The sequence below is a fragment of the Stegodyphus dumicola genome, chromosome 4, assembly GCF_044657685.1.
Source record: "Stegodyphus dumicola isolate Sdum_Otavi_A_Nest chromosome 4, ASM4465768v1".
Lineage (NCBI taxonomy): Eukaryota > Metazoa > Arthropoda > Arachnida > Araneae > Eresidae > Stegodyphus > Stegodyphus dumicola.
In genome coordinates, this window is record NC_140771.1 from 175,564,195 (window position 1) to 175,580,827 (window position 16,633).

The 16,633-nt window shown below is 31.8% G+C and overlaps 1 protein-coding gene across 1 annotated transcript in view; it reads right to left on the bottom strand.

Moving 5' to 3' along the window:
- LOC118188706 (neprilysin-2-like) overlaps positions 1-16,633 on the bottom strand; it is a 67,337-nt gene that overhangs the window by 6,759 nt on the left and 43,945 nt on the right. Inside the window, exons 14-18 of the mRNA XM_035359198.2 lie at positions 15,096-15,160; positions 13,779-13,830; positions 13,585-13,652; positions 8,300-8,451; positions 4,348-4,413 (exon numbers count right to left, since the gene is read on the bottom strand). Of these exons, the coding sequence (XP_035215089.1) occupies positions 4,348-4,413; positions 8,300-8,451; positions 13,585-13,652; positions 13,779-13,830; positions 15,096-15,160 (403 nt within the window). The remainder of the gene's footprint in view (positions 1-4,347; positions 4,414-8,299; positions 8,452-13,584; positions 13,653-13,778; positions 13,831-15,095; positions 15,161-16,633) is intronic.

Here is a 16,633-nt window from a genome sequence, read left to right on the forward strand (position 1 = left end):
GATCAAAGCTCTATCAGAAATAATATATAGAGGTTGACCAGCATTTATTCTCTTAATAGCATATTCTAATAATTGTTAGCCCAAGAAGGTTATTTCCTTTTGGCATTTTGAATTGATTCACTATAAACGGTGAATCACTTTTTAAATTGCTGCCATCAAATATTAGAGCCCTGTATTATATTTAAAGAAATTAAATAATGATGAAGAATCTGCATAAATGTATATATGCTTCTCGCATTGTGATAAAGCAAAGTACCTGGAGCAATCAAATTTTGAATAACGTACATCTCTACCCGAATATGGGCATCTAGAAGCCCAAATTTGAATTTTGTAATATTTGTTTTATTATCTGTTTCATAGTTTGCAAAGCATTTATGAGTTTCTGATTAAGAAACTCGACGACTTCAAAGTGAGCAATGGCAACCTGTAACTCCACCTCGCGAAACTGTGTGCTCTTTTAAATATTTTGTGATATTGCTGTTGAATGGAATTTTATGGTGTAAGTGCGAAGAAGACGATATTTAATACATAAATGTAACACGCAAAATGTTAAAAAAACGCCCCCTAAATTTTCAGATTTTTTATTTCTTTCTTCGTTTTTATTAAGGTACCTTTCCTCCACTACCCGACATCTATAGTTTGGGAAATAATGATTAACCCTCTAAGCGGCAAGGCCGTATATATACGGCCTAGAATATTTATTGTGATATGTGTAAGAACATATATTTACGTGCAATATTAAAATATGTCAACGAAATTAAGGCAATATATCAAAAGAAAACAAACCCAAGTATGAAATACCAGGAGAGGTTTTGCATTAAAATCAAAAAAATAATTTGTTATCATAGTAGTTTTGGGAAATTTCTGCTTTCTTAGCGAAAACCCTGACCGCCCAGAGGGTTTTAATGTAGCGCCGCAGACTCAAAAATGATTTCTTTTTCAGAGAGCTCATCTCTCTTAAACAGTAAAGAAAAATAAAAGCAAAGAAAAATTTTAGAACAAAATACAAAAGCGCATTTACGTAAAAAGAAAAAACACTTAAGTCTAGCCATAATGTATCGTTTTTCTCCAGGGAATGAATCGCCGTTTTTCGGAATCCGAAAATATTAGTAGTACAAAACACAATACTTAATCATTTAGCACCTACTAACTATGCAATTGAACTTCACAAAGAGATCAAACGCACAGAACATTCCTGAAAGATCTGCTATGAATATTTATTGTGGTTACCCTAAATTGAATAGCCATCTTCTAACTGATGGGGATAATAACCGTAAACTTTCAAACAGATTGTAAAATTTCTTGAAAAGAAGAGAACGAATAAGAAAACTTCTTGAAAATGCCACTCCAAAAGTCATTCAGACACTTTGTATTCAGGAAAATTTCCTAATTATTCTGTATAATCAGGAAAGGCTACTAAACGCGGCACGCCAGACAATGTGTATAATAGGCTAAAGCTCTGCTCAGTATTGTCCTCTGTCCAATTCGCACAATAGTAACTTTGCATTTGTTGGCAGCAAAATGGCCAAGTGTCGTCTGCTAGAGCAGGCGATTAATTTAAATTGGAAAATTTTAATTCACAATGTAATTTCTCATTTCCTTATTTTTATTCTACGTTTTGATTCTTATCCTTAAATTTATTTTACGTTTTATAAGTTTTATGTTTTTATATTCCTGAAATGATCACATAGGCCCTGGGCACTGCACGCGGAGCCCTTTTGGGAGCAACTCATCTAAGGTATGTGAGACATATATAATTGTTCTGAGATCACGAAGTGTATCTTTATCAGGCATCATCACCATGTGCAAGGTTCAACTTTTGCGAAATTTTTCTTTCTTAAACTGATGCCTTTTGCGTCCCTATTAAATATAATTTGATTTTTATCTGAATTTTAACTGCTTAAGTTTAAAATTATTGTGATTTGTGTTTCATGATATTAAGACGTGCCAATATTTAGGTACGTTTCTGCTTGTGTAGGTTTTAATTCTTAATCCTTAATTTTTATTCTTTTTGTTTACGTTCTTGTCTTAGAATGGCGCAGAAATGGATGAAGTATTTTCAATTTTAAATGCAACCACTCTCGTCTATTCAAACCAAAGTGCATACATTTAATAATAAAACACTCACACTTAAACATTTAGTAATAATTCAGCAATACATATAAGCTTTAAAATAATAATTACAACTGTTAGAGGTCGGCTACAGTTTTAGCGACCTAATTCTTCCGACGACAAATCTCAAAAGCGTGTTGCCAACGCAGGGAAACGAAAAGGTGGAAATTAATTCGATATACGTAGTGGAAGTGAACACATTTTAATCAGCATTTCTAATCTTTTAAGTGTCCAGCACTTTTAATCTTGTATCTAATATAGATGACCTGGATGTTTTTAGAGGATCTAAACCAGAATCTAACTCAACCAACCAAATCCTAGTCGAACTTTTAACGTTGAGGTGTATGGATCACTCTACCACTGGTTGGCAAAGAGATACTTAATCCATTCGTCATCTTTCCGTCAGATGACTGGATTGGATCATTTAGGTTATAGAGAAGTAAGCGGAAATTATCACACTTAAATGAAGGAATGCCTTTGTGAAATACGTTTTAAAGAATACTTTAATTTCATATTCACGTTACACATGGCGGAAAAAAACGAAACCACAGGCAGCCTGCTCTTCGAGATAGCCCATCAGAAGAAGAATCCCGTTACACATTGTAATTCAAAAACTAAATTGAACTTATATCTTAACTCAAAACCACAGCCCATAGTATTTAATTTTGAAAAGCAAGCAGCCATATGAAAAGGAAAAGGTAAATTATAGTTTTGCATTCATAATTGTTTAATACGTCCTGCATTCCGAGCTCGTTCTTTGTCAAAATTCAAACTTTCAACTGGTTTTTGATCGAAAACTTAGTACTTATCAGTGTATCACGCACTTGGTTTGGTGCCAGTAACTGGAAACTAATGCTACATCAGTTTAGTTGCTTGTCTGTATCAGTCGAGTCATTAATTGTACTAATAATAAGCTAAACGTAGAGGTGACTTTATACATGAGACTTTATTTTCGATAAAAGTTAGTGTTTGATATTAAGTCCATATTCATGATACTTAAGTGAACAACATTATGTGGTAATGAAATTTTAGGGAGCTTTCTTCAGCCCTCATCAAATCCATTTCCAAGACAATTTCCCCCTTTTTGAGGGCGCACGGCTTCATCAAAGTTTTCCCTAGTTGTATGTGATTTTTCTGATGTGGTGTTTGAAATCCTTCAGCACTAGAATCTTCCATAACCTTTTAAATCTGAAACCTGTCCATGTTATGTCTCCACTAAATACAACATCATTTTACCCTTAGAGAATTCACATAACGCTCAAAAAAAAAAAAAAAAAAAAAGGTTTTATTCTTATCTATATGTTGAGGGTAAATATATGAATATTGTTTAAAATTAACCAAAACAAAAACGTTATTTTAGAGTAGATTTTGAATAAAGTTGTGCGATTTGAGGACCAATCAGTCGTAGTTTCCTCTTCTTCAGGGCAAAGAAAAGATGAAGAGGGACTTATGTATGATCGTCCTGGAAATCGATATAGTTTTATTTAAAATCTACGCCAGAATTAATTTACTATTTTGCTAAATTTAAATTTTACATTGGTATGTTTCTCTTCGAATGTTACAACTTTCATTCAACTTCTCATTGTCACAACTTTCTTGGTTTCTTAAAATCATTTGTCAAACTTTCGTTACAAATATTGCTTTGAGGCCTTTTTCTCCCTAATGTGTAAAACAGGTATGAAACCATGTTGGAGTTACAAATCATAGCATCTTTTTCTTGCAATAACTCATGTTGGGCTCCCATAAATTTACTTTGAGGAAAGGGAAAATGAACCCAGAATATTCACAGACACTACTGTATTCTTAAAAGGGCGCAAACAGAATTGCTTGATTATAAATAAATGAATGCTTTAAAAATGGAGTTCTGACTGAATTTATATCACGTATGTTTTTCAGTTGATTTATGAGATCTTTTCTATTTGTAGGGGTTATTAGGGTTACAGCATTTTATGGGTTACGGTTACATGTAAAAAACATGATTATATCCATATCTGAAGATTACTGTTACTGAGTAATCTGCACAGGTACAACAAATTATTAAATAATAAAATATATTTTTTCTCCTAATTCAGTTTTATAGTATTTATTAAATAACGCTTTACTTTTCGGTGTTACCTTACTTGTAAATTTTAGCATTTTTTATCTTTCTTTCCATTTCGTTACTCAGTCATTTCACATCTAAAACTTAAAAATCATTATTTAACGATTTCATAAAATTCAAAAAGTATTTCTTACCAAATAAGCTGCTTTCAGACCGCCGTTGTCAGCTATATTTTCATCAAGTGTCTCATTACCATCAACCTACAAGAAAATTATGATTTCAATGCATTTTAGAGAAGCATTTTATATTTTCAAGGAGTCACTCAATTACAGTGGAAACAGGAAACTTTTTTCATAACCTTCTGTCTTGTACCCTATCATTAAAAGCCACACCCTTAACAAACCGCTTAAAAATTCTTATACCCTTACAACCTATATTTTCTTATTAAGACAAGCTCGACTAAAAACCGAAAATCTGTCCAGAAGTGTCCAGGAAAGAACTGAGAGCAGAATATTGCTGTGAATCATGCTATGAAACAAAATAAATTGTAAGAATGCTATATTACCTTTTATGGATGGCACGCCTATAAGGTAAAGGGGAAAAATCGCATTTAATCAGTTAAAGGTGATAAATGGAAGAAAGAAATGGAGTGGTTTTGAAATATTACAATTCTTCATCTTCATTCTTCTCGACCGCAATTTTGCATAATCTACCTTTTTTCTGAATTTATTTCTCAACAGATGGAAAAATTGCATTTTATATTTTGAGAAATTTTGAAGATAATTTGAGGCTAAGAATTAAAAGTTAAAACTAAACTTCTCAGAAAACAAATTACCTCTGTACCACAAAATCATACAATGCCACTGTGATGGCAACAGAGAAAATAATAGACCTTTGTGAAATCAATTTTGCCCCTTAAAATTTAAAACAAAATGACACAGTTCAGAATGAATAAACAAAAAAAACAAAAAAAAAAACTATAAAAAGTATTAAAATTGCCAGTAATAGCTCAATGTAAGCCATTCGTGAAATTAACGACTTAAATGAACTGGTTAAAATGCGCAAACCATAAATCAAATACAGAAATGATAAAACGTTAGATTCAAATTCATATTTAAAACAAAATAAATCTATATTAAGTAAAAATGAAGAAAGATATTTCACTGTTACTGTGGGTGAGACATCCTTAAAAGTGGAAAAAAACAACTGGTTGCCAAATCAAAAAAAAAAAATATTTAGTTGAGTGAAATTGTACGTAGCTGATTGTTTAGGTAAAATGTTATGAGGGTTGTAAAAATACTACATTAAAGTGCCGCAGATGGCGAAAGCCCTCTCGAGTTAGGAACACTCTGGTATCCAACAAATGATTTTCAAAAATGTTTTGAATTCAAGATGACCTCTGACACAGAATTTACACTCTGTGATTTCTTGAAATATATTTTCCATTGCTTAACTCGCATTAACAAAAACTGGCAGGAAGAGAATTCTTACAGGACTAATAATTCGTCATATATTTATTCGTCATATAGATATATTATTCGTCATATTTGTTATTTCATGATATTGCTGGGTCTTTAGTCAAATCTATTGGTTTGTAAATTAACAATGAAGACTTGGATAAAATTGTAAATAACGGAATTTAGAATTTTGAATGTAAATTATTGCCAAAGAACTCAGAACGTTCTTATTTTTTAAAAACTGAAATTATTTTAATATTTATTTGGTGATAGACGTTTAATTTAAACTGTAAAGTAATTCTTAGTAGTAATACTTAGTTTAACTCATGTAGTTAATAACTTAAATTTTAATTAACAAAGGAATTTAAATAACATGTGATAGAAGAAAACGTCAGGAAATGAAGTAAAATTGTCGAAAGTCTTCACCTTACAGGGCACTGTAAGCATATGGAAATCAATTGATCCATTTATTAGAAAACGAAATACCTGTACCATGTGCAATCTCTACCACAATTATAATAAAATTCGTTATTTCCTTAATAAGGTTTAAAAAATAGCATATGTTTTTTGGATACAAAAAATGGCTTGTTTCCCGTATGGGCCAAAGTTAAGCTATTACGAAAACTTTTAATTCTTTTTTATCTTTTTCCCCTGAATTTTGGATTGTGTAACTTCCTTTCCAAATTAAAAACTATTTTGGGATTTACAGAGCTCCATTTTGTTTCCGACTGCCATGCTGGCTTGGTTTCCTTTTGCCACATTGCAGCAAATTTTTTCTTATGAATTTTAGGTTATATTTTTCATTACTGGATTAGAAACGTGTCACATATTTTCCAAATTTAAAATTTAGTTTTTAAATTTCATCTAGAAATATATTTACAAGAGTGTTAGATTAAATAAAATTATGATCTACTCCAGAATGAAAATGTTTCATAGTTACTCTATTATACCCTTTCTTTTTGAATCAAACGTTCTTAAACATTTATATATACTACATATAAAACAAGTTATATATAGTATATATAAAACAAGATTTAAATATTTTAATATTGGTTTAATCGATTCTTTTATGCTTCAATGTTTTATGCCATTTTTATTTTTCTATTCTATGTCCCTTTTCGTTTCATTTTTCTTCTTTTTAATTTTACTTTGAAATATGAAACCTGACTGTTCGAAACAGATTGTGAAATATGTATTTCTTATGATCACATTACCTTGGACATACTGTTGTGGTGTTATCAGGTTCTGTGTTCCTCGTTACTTGCTTTGGGAACATTAAATGTCCTGACTCGGAACAGGGAGCTTACTAAAGCTATGTTCAATAAATTTGGGAAGTAGACAATACACACAGGAAGGGTATATGAAACCCTTTATTTTTCTCTCTTTACAATGATTTCCGGACTTCGGAATACAGAGACCAACTACTTGTGGTCTGAACGTAAGAATATAAAAATACTAACTAAAACTCTAACTAAACTAACTTTGGATTAATAATTTTTGTGAGTCCCGTGTTGTACATCTGTGTTGCACGAGAAGATTCTATGCGTTCAAAATAAAAAGTTATCTTGATTAATAATCTTGATCATATAGAAGCACGATTATTTTTCGTTTGGTTAACTCGGTAATAAATAAACATCATTTACATTTTTCTTTGTGTGCCCAGTAAGAACATTGTACTTTTCTGTTGAATTTTATAAACGTTTTCGAGTGACCAAAATTGTCTAAAGACTGAAATTGTGTCATTTGACCCGTTTTTAACATCACATAGCGGGTGTACGTCCAGTTGTTCTAAAGGTCAGTTTATCAGGTTCCGTGTTCCGCCTTACTTTCTTTGGGAACATGCAAAGACCTGACTCGGCACAGGGAGCTTACTAAAGCTGTGTCCAATAAATGTGGGAAGTAGACAAGATACACAGGAAGGGTATACGAAACCCTTTATTTTTCACTCTTTACAATAATTTCCGTACTTCGGAATACAGAGACCAACTACTTGTGGTCTGAACATAAGAATATAAAAATATTAACTAAACGCTAACTAAACTTAACTTAATTACCGATTAATCAAACAAGTGCCTACTCCAAGATTGGCCGTATATTAGCAAAAAGCCGTATGTAGTACAGAGAACTGCTAACACTACGATACGTTTAAAATTATCAAGAAGATTAAACCTCTGGCCTTGAAGGCAACCAGCAACCGAGTAAAACTACTATGGCAAGCGGCCTGCTTCTAATAGCTCCTTCCTCTCTCTTGCTTTGGCAAAAAGCCACAACTTAAGTACTTGGCGTTCGCAAGACAGATTTGCATAAATAAGTTAAAGCTTTTAATTCTGGCCGAAAGTAGAAAATAAGAAGTGATAGTAAAGATTTAAAATAAAATAAACGTTAGTAAAACTTAAGATACTTACAGTGTAAGTAGTATACGTCGGACTAGCGATTGGAAAATCAAATCTCGGGGAGAGCATAGTTTATATTTTATGCTTCTTGGCAAAAGAAAACTTAATATCTACAGTGGCACACGAAGTAAAAATAATTATGATGTTAATCCGTCACCCCTTGTTGTGCTTTAATTAAGAAAGACTATAAAGAATAGGCGCTATTATTACTGACTTTTTATTTTTCCTTTACCGTGCTTCAAAAATTCTAACCTCTCTTTATATATAAAGGCAGAAATCCACTAAATATTTCTTACCTTAATAAATCGATAATCCTTTAGCCCGACTGAAAATTCAATTCTGTAATCATTGTATTGCTTTATAAAACACTGAGCGTTTTCCTTAAAACTTGCCATTGTGTAATCGCTCCACTCTTTGACTTTATTTCCATCCTTATCAAGCGGTCGATCTGCAGTGTTAACATTAGTATTAAAAATCATACTGGAAAAGTCATATTTATGTCTCATACTTTAAATTATATTAAGCACAGCATTACTATCTTAAACAGAAATTAAGAATTTTAATGCGTATAAATACAGAGGGTGTTTAAACATTTTTAGAGCTATTAAGATTAAGAATTTTAACAAAGGAAATGTTTGGGAATAATTCTGGCAACAGTATATTACATTTCTGGCAACAGTATATTAGTTGAAATGAGAAATATGGTCAGCTACATTAACTACTGCTTTTAAGTTTATTATTCTTTCAAAATTGCACACGTAAGTAAGATATGGTAAGTAAATGTTTTTGCGCTTTTTGAAGAGAAATATTCATATTCCATAACTCAGAAATGTTTTGAAATACACGATATTGAAATTAGAAGTGCAAAATAAGCAACATTATTAATCAGAAAGAGAAGAACCATCCATCATTACTTCTACATGGAAAGAAGACACCAAACGAATACAGAAAAAGGTACGTCTCATTCCTAATGCTTCTAAAGATGAATCTTTGGTAATAAAAGAAAATCCGTCGAAGCAGAAATCAATTGCAAAGTATATAAATACATCTGTGGAAATAATAAGTAAAAAAATAAACCAAAATTTACAAATAAATAAGAAATAATATTCACAATCTTTTAATGAGTCGTGTGTCAACACAGAACAATTTATAGAACCCACTATGAAAACTAGGAGATGAATGGAAATATACTGTGACCCTTGATGAACCATAGGTTTACTTTAATGACTGCAACAGAAACAGATATATTCATTACCGAAAACGAAGAGAAAAAATTTACAAACCTGGTTCCGTCAATGCAAAGGAAGTTTCGATAAGCATTTTATGATTTTCTTAGAATTCTCTTACAATGGGAAATCGAAAATAAGAAGCGTGAAAAAAATTTTTTAATCAATTCTAGATGATCTCAAGAGAACGTTTTGCGTCCAATATTTACAGAAAGGCTTCCATACACTGCTGTTTCACTTCTGCCTTATAACATGTACATTTGTTAGCAGTTCGTAGCGACACTTACCCAACATAACATCATTACAATTAAGGACGTTTTACAAAATTCAGTACTGAGTCTTCACGATAGTGTGTTCGTTCCACATGGTACCGTGGTTAATGTTGTAATAAGTGCAATCAGGCTTAATTTGTTATTGGACAAAATATTATTTTAATCCAGCTGCTAAGCGAATTCATTGAGAAGAATTGTAATCGTGATTTTCCTCAAGATCTTTTTATAAGCTCTTCTAACACCAACAGAAGGAGATTTATTTTCTCTCTCTTTTCTGAAATCATTATTTAGGAAGTCCAAAAGTTACTTGTTTCTTGCATAATTTCCATTCTACTACTTAAATTTACATTAGACAAATAGTTATATCATATCCTGAAAAGGAAATGATAAACAGTTGTTAATGATAAGTAATTCTAATCCGCGAAAATATACTTATCACCAGACTCATTCGATTCACCCTATATTTTGGGGGTTATGATAGCCAAGCACTCATCTTTCAACCCATTTCTATTCTAGAGTACGCACGAGGAACATTCAGTTATGAATAGGGATGTTTAGCCTTCTATCTTGTAAAGAGTTTAAAGTAATCATGATTCTTTGATAACATGTTTGAATTTGTTAATAGTAGGGCTGGTTTCTCCTTCCATCACCTTTGTTAATATGCTAACACGTTGACTGTCGCGTCACCCGCAATCGAATGACGACAAAAATTCTGATCAAGTCCTGTCACTCGTATTCTGGAGAAGGTTGAACTTCTGATTTGGCCCAGTCGCCGGAATACTGATGACACTTGTTTGAGTGTTTACTTGAGGACGAGGTAAATTAATACGTATTTCGAAATATATTTCACATGATATAATAAGATTATCATTATTATATAAGTAGAATGGAAACATACATGGCTTATAACAAAAGTTATTTACAATATAATGCTTCGAAATATTCTATACAAAGTTGGAGTTGATCAAAGCAGTCTGGACGAAACGTAGTTTTTGAGTTTTTTTCGTGCCTTTGGGAGGTCCATATAAAGTCTTATTTGAGAAGCATAATTCGCAAGGTCACCCAATGGTTTTTCCAAAAAAAAAGCTTTCTCGAATGGCAATATTATGCTGACTACAGGTACAATATTACGCTGCTTACAATGTATAAACAAACGTGCTATAATATAATATATAAGATATAGTGACATGCTTATAGATGTTATATAGACTTACTTATCTTCTGATACAATCAGAATCAATTGCTGCGTGGTAAAGCAGAGCGCATGGTTTGACGAAGATTTTCTGATTAACTCGCTGGGCAATTAACGTGTTGAATGCGGTGTCCGTCCCTAGGAATTACCCGCAACGTTTAGGTTTATGCTAAATTGTTGCGGTGTCCGCCGATAACATCGCGGCAAAAACATCGCGGACGAAAACGTCGCGGAGAAAACAACGCAAGGCGAAAACATCGTGCTACAAAACATCGTGGGAGAAATCATCGCAAAGAGAAAACATCGCAGTCCTAAAACATCGTGGTACAAAACATCGTCGTCGAAAATAAAGCGGTTCAAAAACTTCGCAGTTTAAAAACATCGTCGTCGAAAATATCGTGGTAAAAAATAAAGTATCTACAAATCATCGCATGACGATAACATCGCAGACATGATTTTTCCATACATGCTTTAATAACTGTAAATGAATATTCCCATAAAGATTTGTGAGCGCAAAATGTAAAGAAGGATAATTTTTACTTTCACATTTTTTATTAACTAATAAATTTTTTCTGAAAAAGTAAGAAGGAAACTTAAGCATAGAAAATTAAATGCAACTTATAGATTATACTTTTCACGAAGAATTACCAGTAAAAACTTTATAAAAAATTATTTATTAATGGCCTTTGTTAGTTAACTATGTCGGTTTAAAATTCTATTAATTGCAATAAGTTGCATTAATTTGCTATGCTTAAGTTTCCTTCTTACTTTTTCAGAAAAAATTTATTAGTTAATAAAAAAATGTGAGAGTAAAAATTATCCTTCTTTCCATTTTGCGCTCACAAATCATTATGGGAATATCCATTTACAGTTATTAACGCATGTTTGCGAAAAGCATGTCTGCGATGTTATCATCAAGCGATGATTTGTAGATACTTTATTTTTTACCACGATATTTTCGACGATGATGTTTTTAAATTGCGAAGTTTTTGAACCGCTTTATTTTCGACGATGATGTTTTGTACCACGATGTTTTAGAACTGCGATGTTTTCTCTTTGCGATGTTTTCTCCCACGATGTTTTGTAGCACGACGTTTTCGCCTTGCGTTGTTTTCTCCGCGACGTTATCGTCCGCGATCTTTTTGCCGCAATGTTTTCGGCTGTAACCATTGTTGCAGACGCTGGTTCTTGCGTACTGGCTGTGAGATTAATTTTGTCATCGAGTTTTGTTTAATCAAAGGTTTCATGAAATAAATGCAGTAGTTTAACAAACATTAATGCGCTATTTGGTAGATAATGAAGAATTTTAACAAAGGTTCGGCTTTGCTTTCTAACTATAGTAAAAGTTTATACCATAATTTGTTGCGCATATCAGTTTTTCAGGAACAAAAATAATTCATCAAGTAAATCAGTTTTCATTTGACGGCAGAATACGGCATAAAAAAATTGCCACTCAAAATAAGGTTTGCGTCTATGCTGTAGGATCAGCTTTTCTCAGTCTGTGATCTGCGAACTGCAGATGGTCCTGGAAACGTGCACTTTGGGGCCTTCTAGATTTCCAATAAAGACAAAAATTCAAAACTGATTCATAAGTGATACTGAAAACAGTTAAATGTGATCTCGAAAGACACAGCACTTAAAATAAAATTTCAAACAGAAGGTATCGTTAATTTCTAGACCTCATTATCAGTTAAAACGGAATATAGTGAAATGTACAATGGTGCTGTAAAGTTATAATTGAGTTTGCTTCCACGCATTTATATGAGAAAAGATTTTCATAACTAACTTAAATATAAACAAAGCATTGAACTCGACTTGATGTATGTGCGAATCTCAAAATTAAGCTTACCAGCATACATCCAAAACTAGAATAGCATACAAGAAACGCCAAGCTCACCTATCTCTTGAGTGCACCAAAATTTATTTCGTTTTTAGTTAATAAGATAAAGATTATCAAAGTTCAAATAGCAATAAATTATTAAAAACGAACACAAATTTTCTTCTATTGACTTAATTACTTAATCATCATCACTCTTTTGAACAACAAAATTTTCACTATGTCTTAGATTGATTAAAGACTTAAATCAATCACTTTAAAAATGACTATTGCTGTCGATCTAGAGTGTATGTCGATCTAGAGTGTAAGTCTTTTGAAGAAGACAGAAGAAATTTTGAAAATTAAACACAGGTCTGAGAAGCAAGTTATTGTTCTGTGCGAAAATGGGTCAACAAATTCTTTTATTCTTCTGGGATAATGTATTCCTTAAGCGCTGAAGCAAATGCGTTTCAGCATTTTTTTAAGCAGAGAGACTTAAAAAATGAGCAATGCCCTCACCAGGACTCGAATCCTGGACCTCTCGAATAAGCATCGAGTACGCTTCCAATTATATCACGAAGGCATGCAAAAGGAGGTAGAAAATAACTTACATGCTTTTGCTTTTAAAGGGCGACTGCGAATTAGGGGGCACAATCGTCAAATCTTGGCGATGACGAATTATCGTCGGCCACTTTTAGTTCGGCAGCCACCTGTAGAGTCATCAGGTTTTTTTTTTTTTTTTTGAAGAAGGACGCGTGAAAAATGAGCAGTGTCCTCCAGCTAGGACTCGAAATCTGAATATCTCGAATACGCGTCGTGTATGATTACAGTTACATCACAAAAACATGGGAAAAGGAGGGAGAAAATATTTTATACACTTGTTACTGTTTATATTTGAAAATCGTTGTAATCTTTTTAATCTTCCTTAACATTATGTTATATTTGAAAATGAGTATATTTTAAAGGTTTCCTATAGTAATTTTTAGATGTTTTTTAACTTTCAGGGCGAAATATATGTGGTGTGTTTTGTTATTCCTCTTATTCGGTGCTATTTTTACATTAATAACTGATTTACCTTTGTCATAGAAGGCATGTGCCAATGCAAAACCAATCAATGATCCGAGGGCTCCAAAATTCAGGTAACTGAAATAAATATTCGAATCAGTTAGAAGACATTTTCAGCATTAAAAACAATTTGAAGTTAAATAATTAAGCGAAATTCAGTTAAATTAAAATTAAAGAAATACATGAAATAAAATAAAAATTTACTTTGGTTGATCAGGGTTGAAATATGGATCTTGGAATATTCCCGCATGCACAACTGCAAAAAATAATGCTTTTGAAGAATAACAATGTTTATATCTCTGTTTATTTATTTTGAAAGTTAAATAAATAAACAGAGATAAAGCCTGACTTGAGTCTATTTAATATTTTGGAACTGTATCAGTAGTCCGAAAATGTTCAGTTCTGTTTCTTTTAAAATTAGTTACGTTACATTGTAGAAGAGATATATTGCAAATAGTAATATAAAACTATGTGCTTACATTTCATAGACAAATTAAGTATAAATTAAGTACAATAGAACTATAAAATTGCTATTTTGGAAAAAAAAAGATTTTAGTTTTGAATATTACAGTTATAGTTTGCAGATCTTAATATCCATTGATGGTATGCTAATGGAAATTAATGTTTAATACAAATTTTCTGGAACTGGCTAGATTGTCTTGAGGTATTTTTATAGAAAGATTAGAGATTATCTGTCTACAATAGACAAGTATTTTAATAAAAAAGAAAAATATTTTTAAATCAAAAGCGCATTCCAAGAAAAGGTTTGTAGTTCAAAAAAAAAAAAAAAAAAAAAAAAAAAAAAAAAAAAACGCATGAAGTTATGCAGACGATATTTTAAAGAAGATTTTCTGAAACTAGAATCTTATAGATACTTGTAAAAAATCATAATTTATTTTCAATGCCTGGGTGTTAAAAACTGCAATAGAACTAATTTTCAACTTTGAATCAGTATCTTAAAAAGAAACAAGGAATGTTAGCATCTTATATTAAAATTTGGTTGAATATTTAAAATTTAAGGATTTTATATATTTATGTGTTTAATCTTAAATTCAAGTTGAAAAAATGTTTTACAGTTTGAAGAAAAACACAATTTAAAACCACTATCTTCTCTATGTATTTTATGCAAATTAAATCCAAAAATAATTATGTAATTAAGAATATCAGTTTTTATAAAGATGAGTCCTTGCCTTTCTGAACGAAGAGGCAAATTAAATAGATAATCCTATTTTTAAAAAATAATTTTTTTGTATGATACTGACAGAATTTTAAGCAATTCAATTCATTTAATTTTGACGAGCTACTTTGAGGGACTTCTTGTATTTACTTCTCTAAATCTTAAAAATTAATTTTTTGCCTTCGGTAGCATTTATTTTCATGTAAATGGTTAGTTTTTAGTATCATACGTTTTTAGAGTCATTCCTGCTTCTCATTTATACTAAAAAAAGTCAACGTCTAAAAATTAATATTAAGCAGATAACAAGATAACAGATGTGAACTGAGAAAGAAAAAATAATATACCAATGTTGTTATCCTTTGGATTATAAAAGGGGTTCACAAGAATTCTTTCTGCATGTTTCTCTAACCTGCAAATAAATATATATTGATAAAAATGTAAAATTTACTTTCCTCAACATCTGTTTTTTTCCTGTGATTAACTTTCCAGTTCAGGTAGGATATATAAATTTTCGAAGGTAAATTGAAGGCCCAGCAGAAAACATTCTGCAGGAACCTTTCAAACCTTTAAATATAGAGCATCAACTTTTTTTAATATGCATCTATAATTACAATAAATCCCAAAAGTTGTCGGACTCTTGAGTTTCACTATTCTGCGAGAACAATACACTTCGAATTATTTTCACATAATTTAAAAAGACACCCTCCGCCTTTCGGAGATATAGGAAGAAAGGCAGTACTGTTAATTACTTTTTTTCCTAACGCCTGCAGAAATGTAAAATCTTAGCGAGCAAACTTAGTAACATATTTATAATAATGAATCATTCCCCAAAAAAGTTCCAGAAAAAACTTTTAGAGCTACTTTACAAAACAAACTACAATAGTAATATGCAAACACTTACTGTATGACAAAAAAAGCATTATTAAAAAATATCTTGTTCCTTATCAATTTGTATTCAAATGAATAAATAAAAAGCTTATGAAATTAATTCCAGAAAATATAAACAGCATAAGCTAATGCTTCAAAATGTGATGGGGCTATTTTTTAGACGAAATGATAAAAAAGTGCTTATTCGTCCACGAACTGATTTGCTTTACCGAGCAGGCGAAAGTCTGATTCGTAAGAAATGTCCGGTGGTTCTTACAGAGTTCATTCAACGAAAGCTCTTATGTGCTAGCAATGCAAGATACCCATTTCAGGAGAGAAAAGAATATTTATGCTCCCATGTTAAAAGCACTGGCAATTTGTTCCGGGGTTCGATTCCCAGTGAATGGGTTGGCTGCAGGGGCGTTTTCGTGGTTTTTTTCTATGTGTAAAGTGTATACGAGTCGGTTCCCCTTAGAAAGTCCTCTACGAGGGTATACCTACCCTTAGGCAGAAAGCCCTCGAGTGCTTTGCCGTAATTAAATAAATCAAAGCCAAAACCATGTTAAAAGCGAATTTAATTTTCCTCATTTTGTAATTTTTTAAGATTTTTCACGCTAGAATTTTGACTGCGATTTTTATGCTGAAATGAAGTTTTAGGGAATCTCAAAACTATAAGAAATCAGTTCAGCGAGTTAGCATTTCATTGAGTTGACTGTTTCGATTCCATTGCTCTTTCGGTTTTTTTCTCTATCCTAACTAGCCGGCCTTGATTTATTCCTCATTCCCGAATTTTTCATCAAGATTATTGCTAATGAGTGATGAATCATAAAAAAGAGCATATTCATTTCAGGTAGTGAACGATTCTGATCTGATCCCATAAAAGATCGGTTTTGCCCATCTCCAATAAATAAAAGAAAATACTGCTGGTGTCATGTGCAAAAATTCGCACGTAAAGGATTAGATGAGCGTAACCATATTATTATTGGGTGCCGCATAGGGAAGACGCCAGTGATAA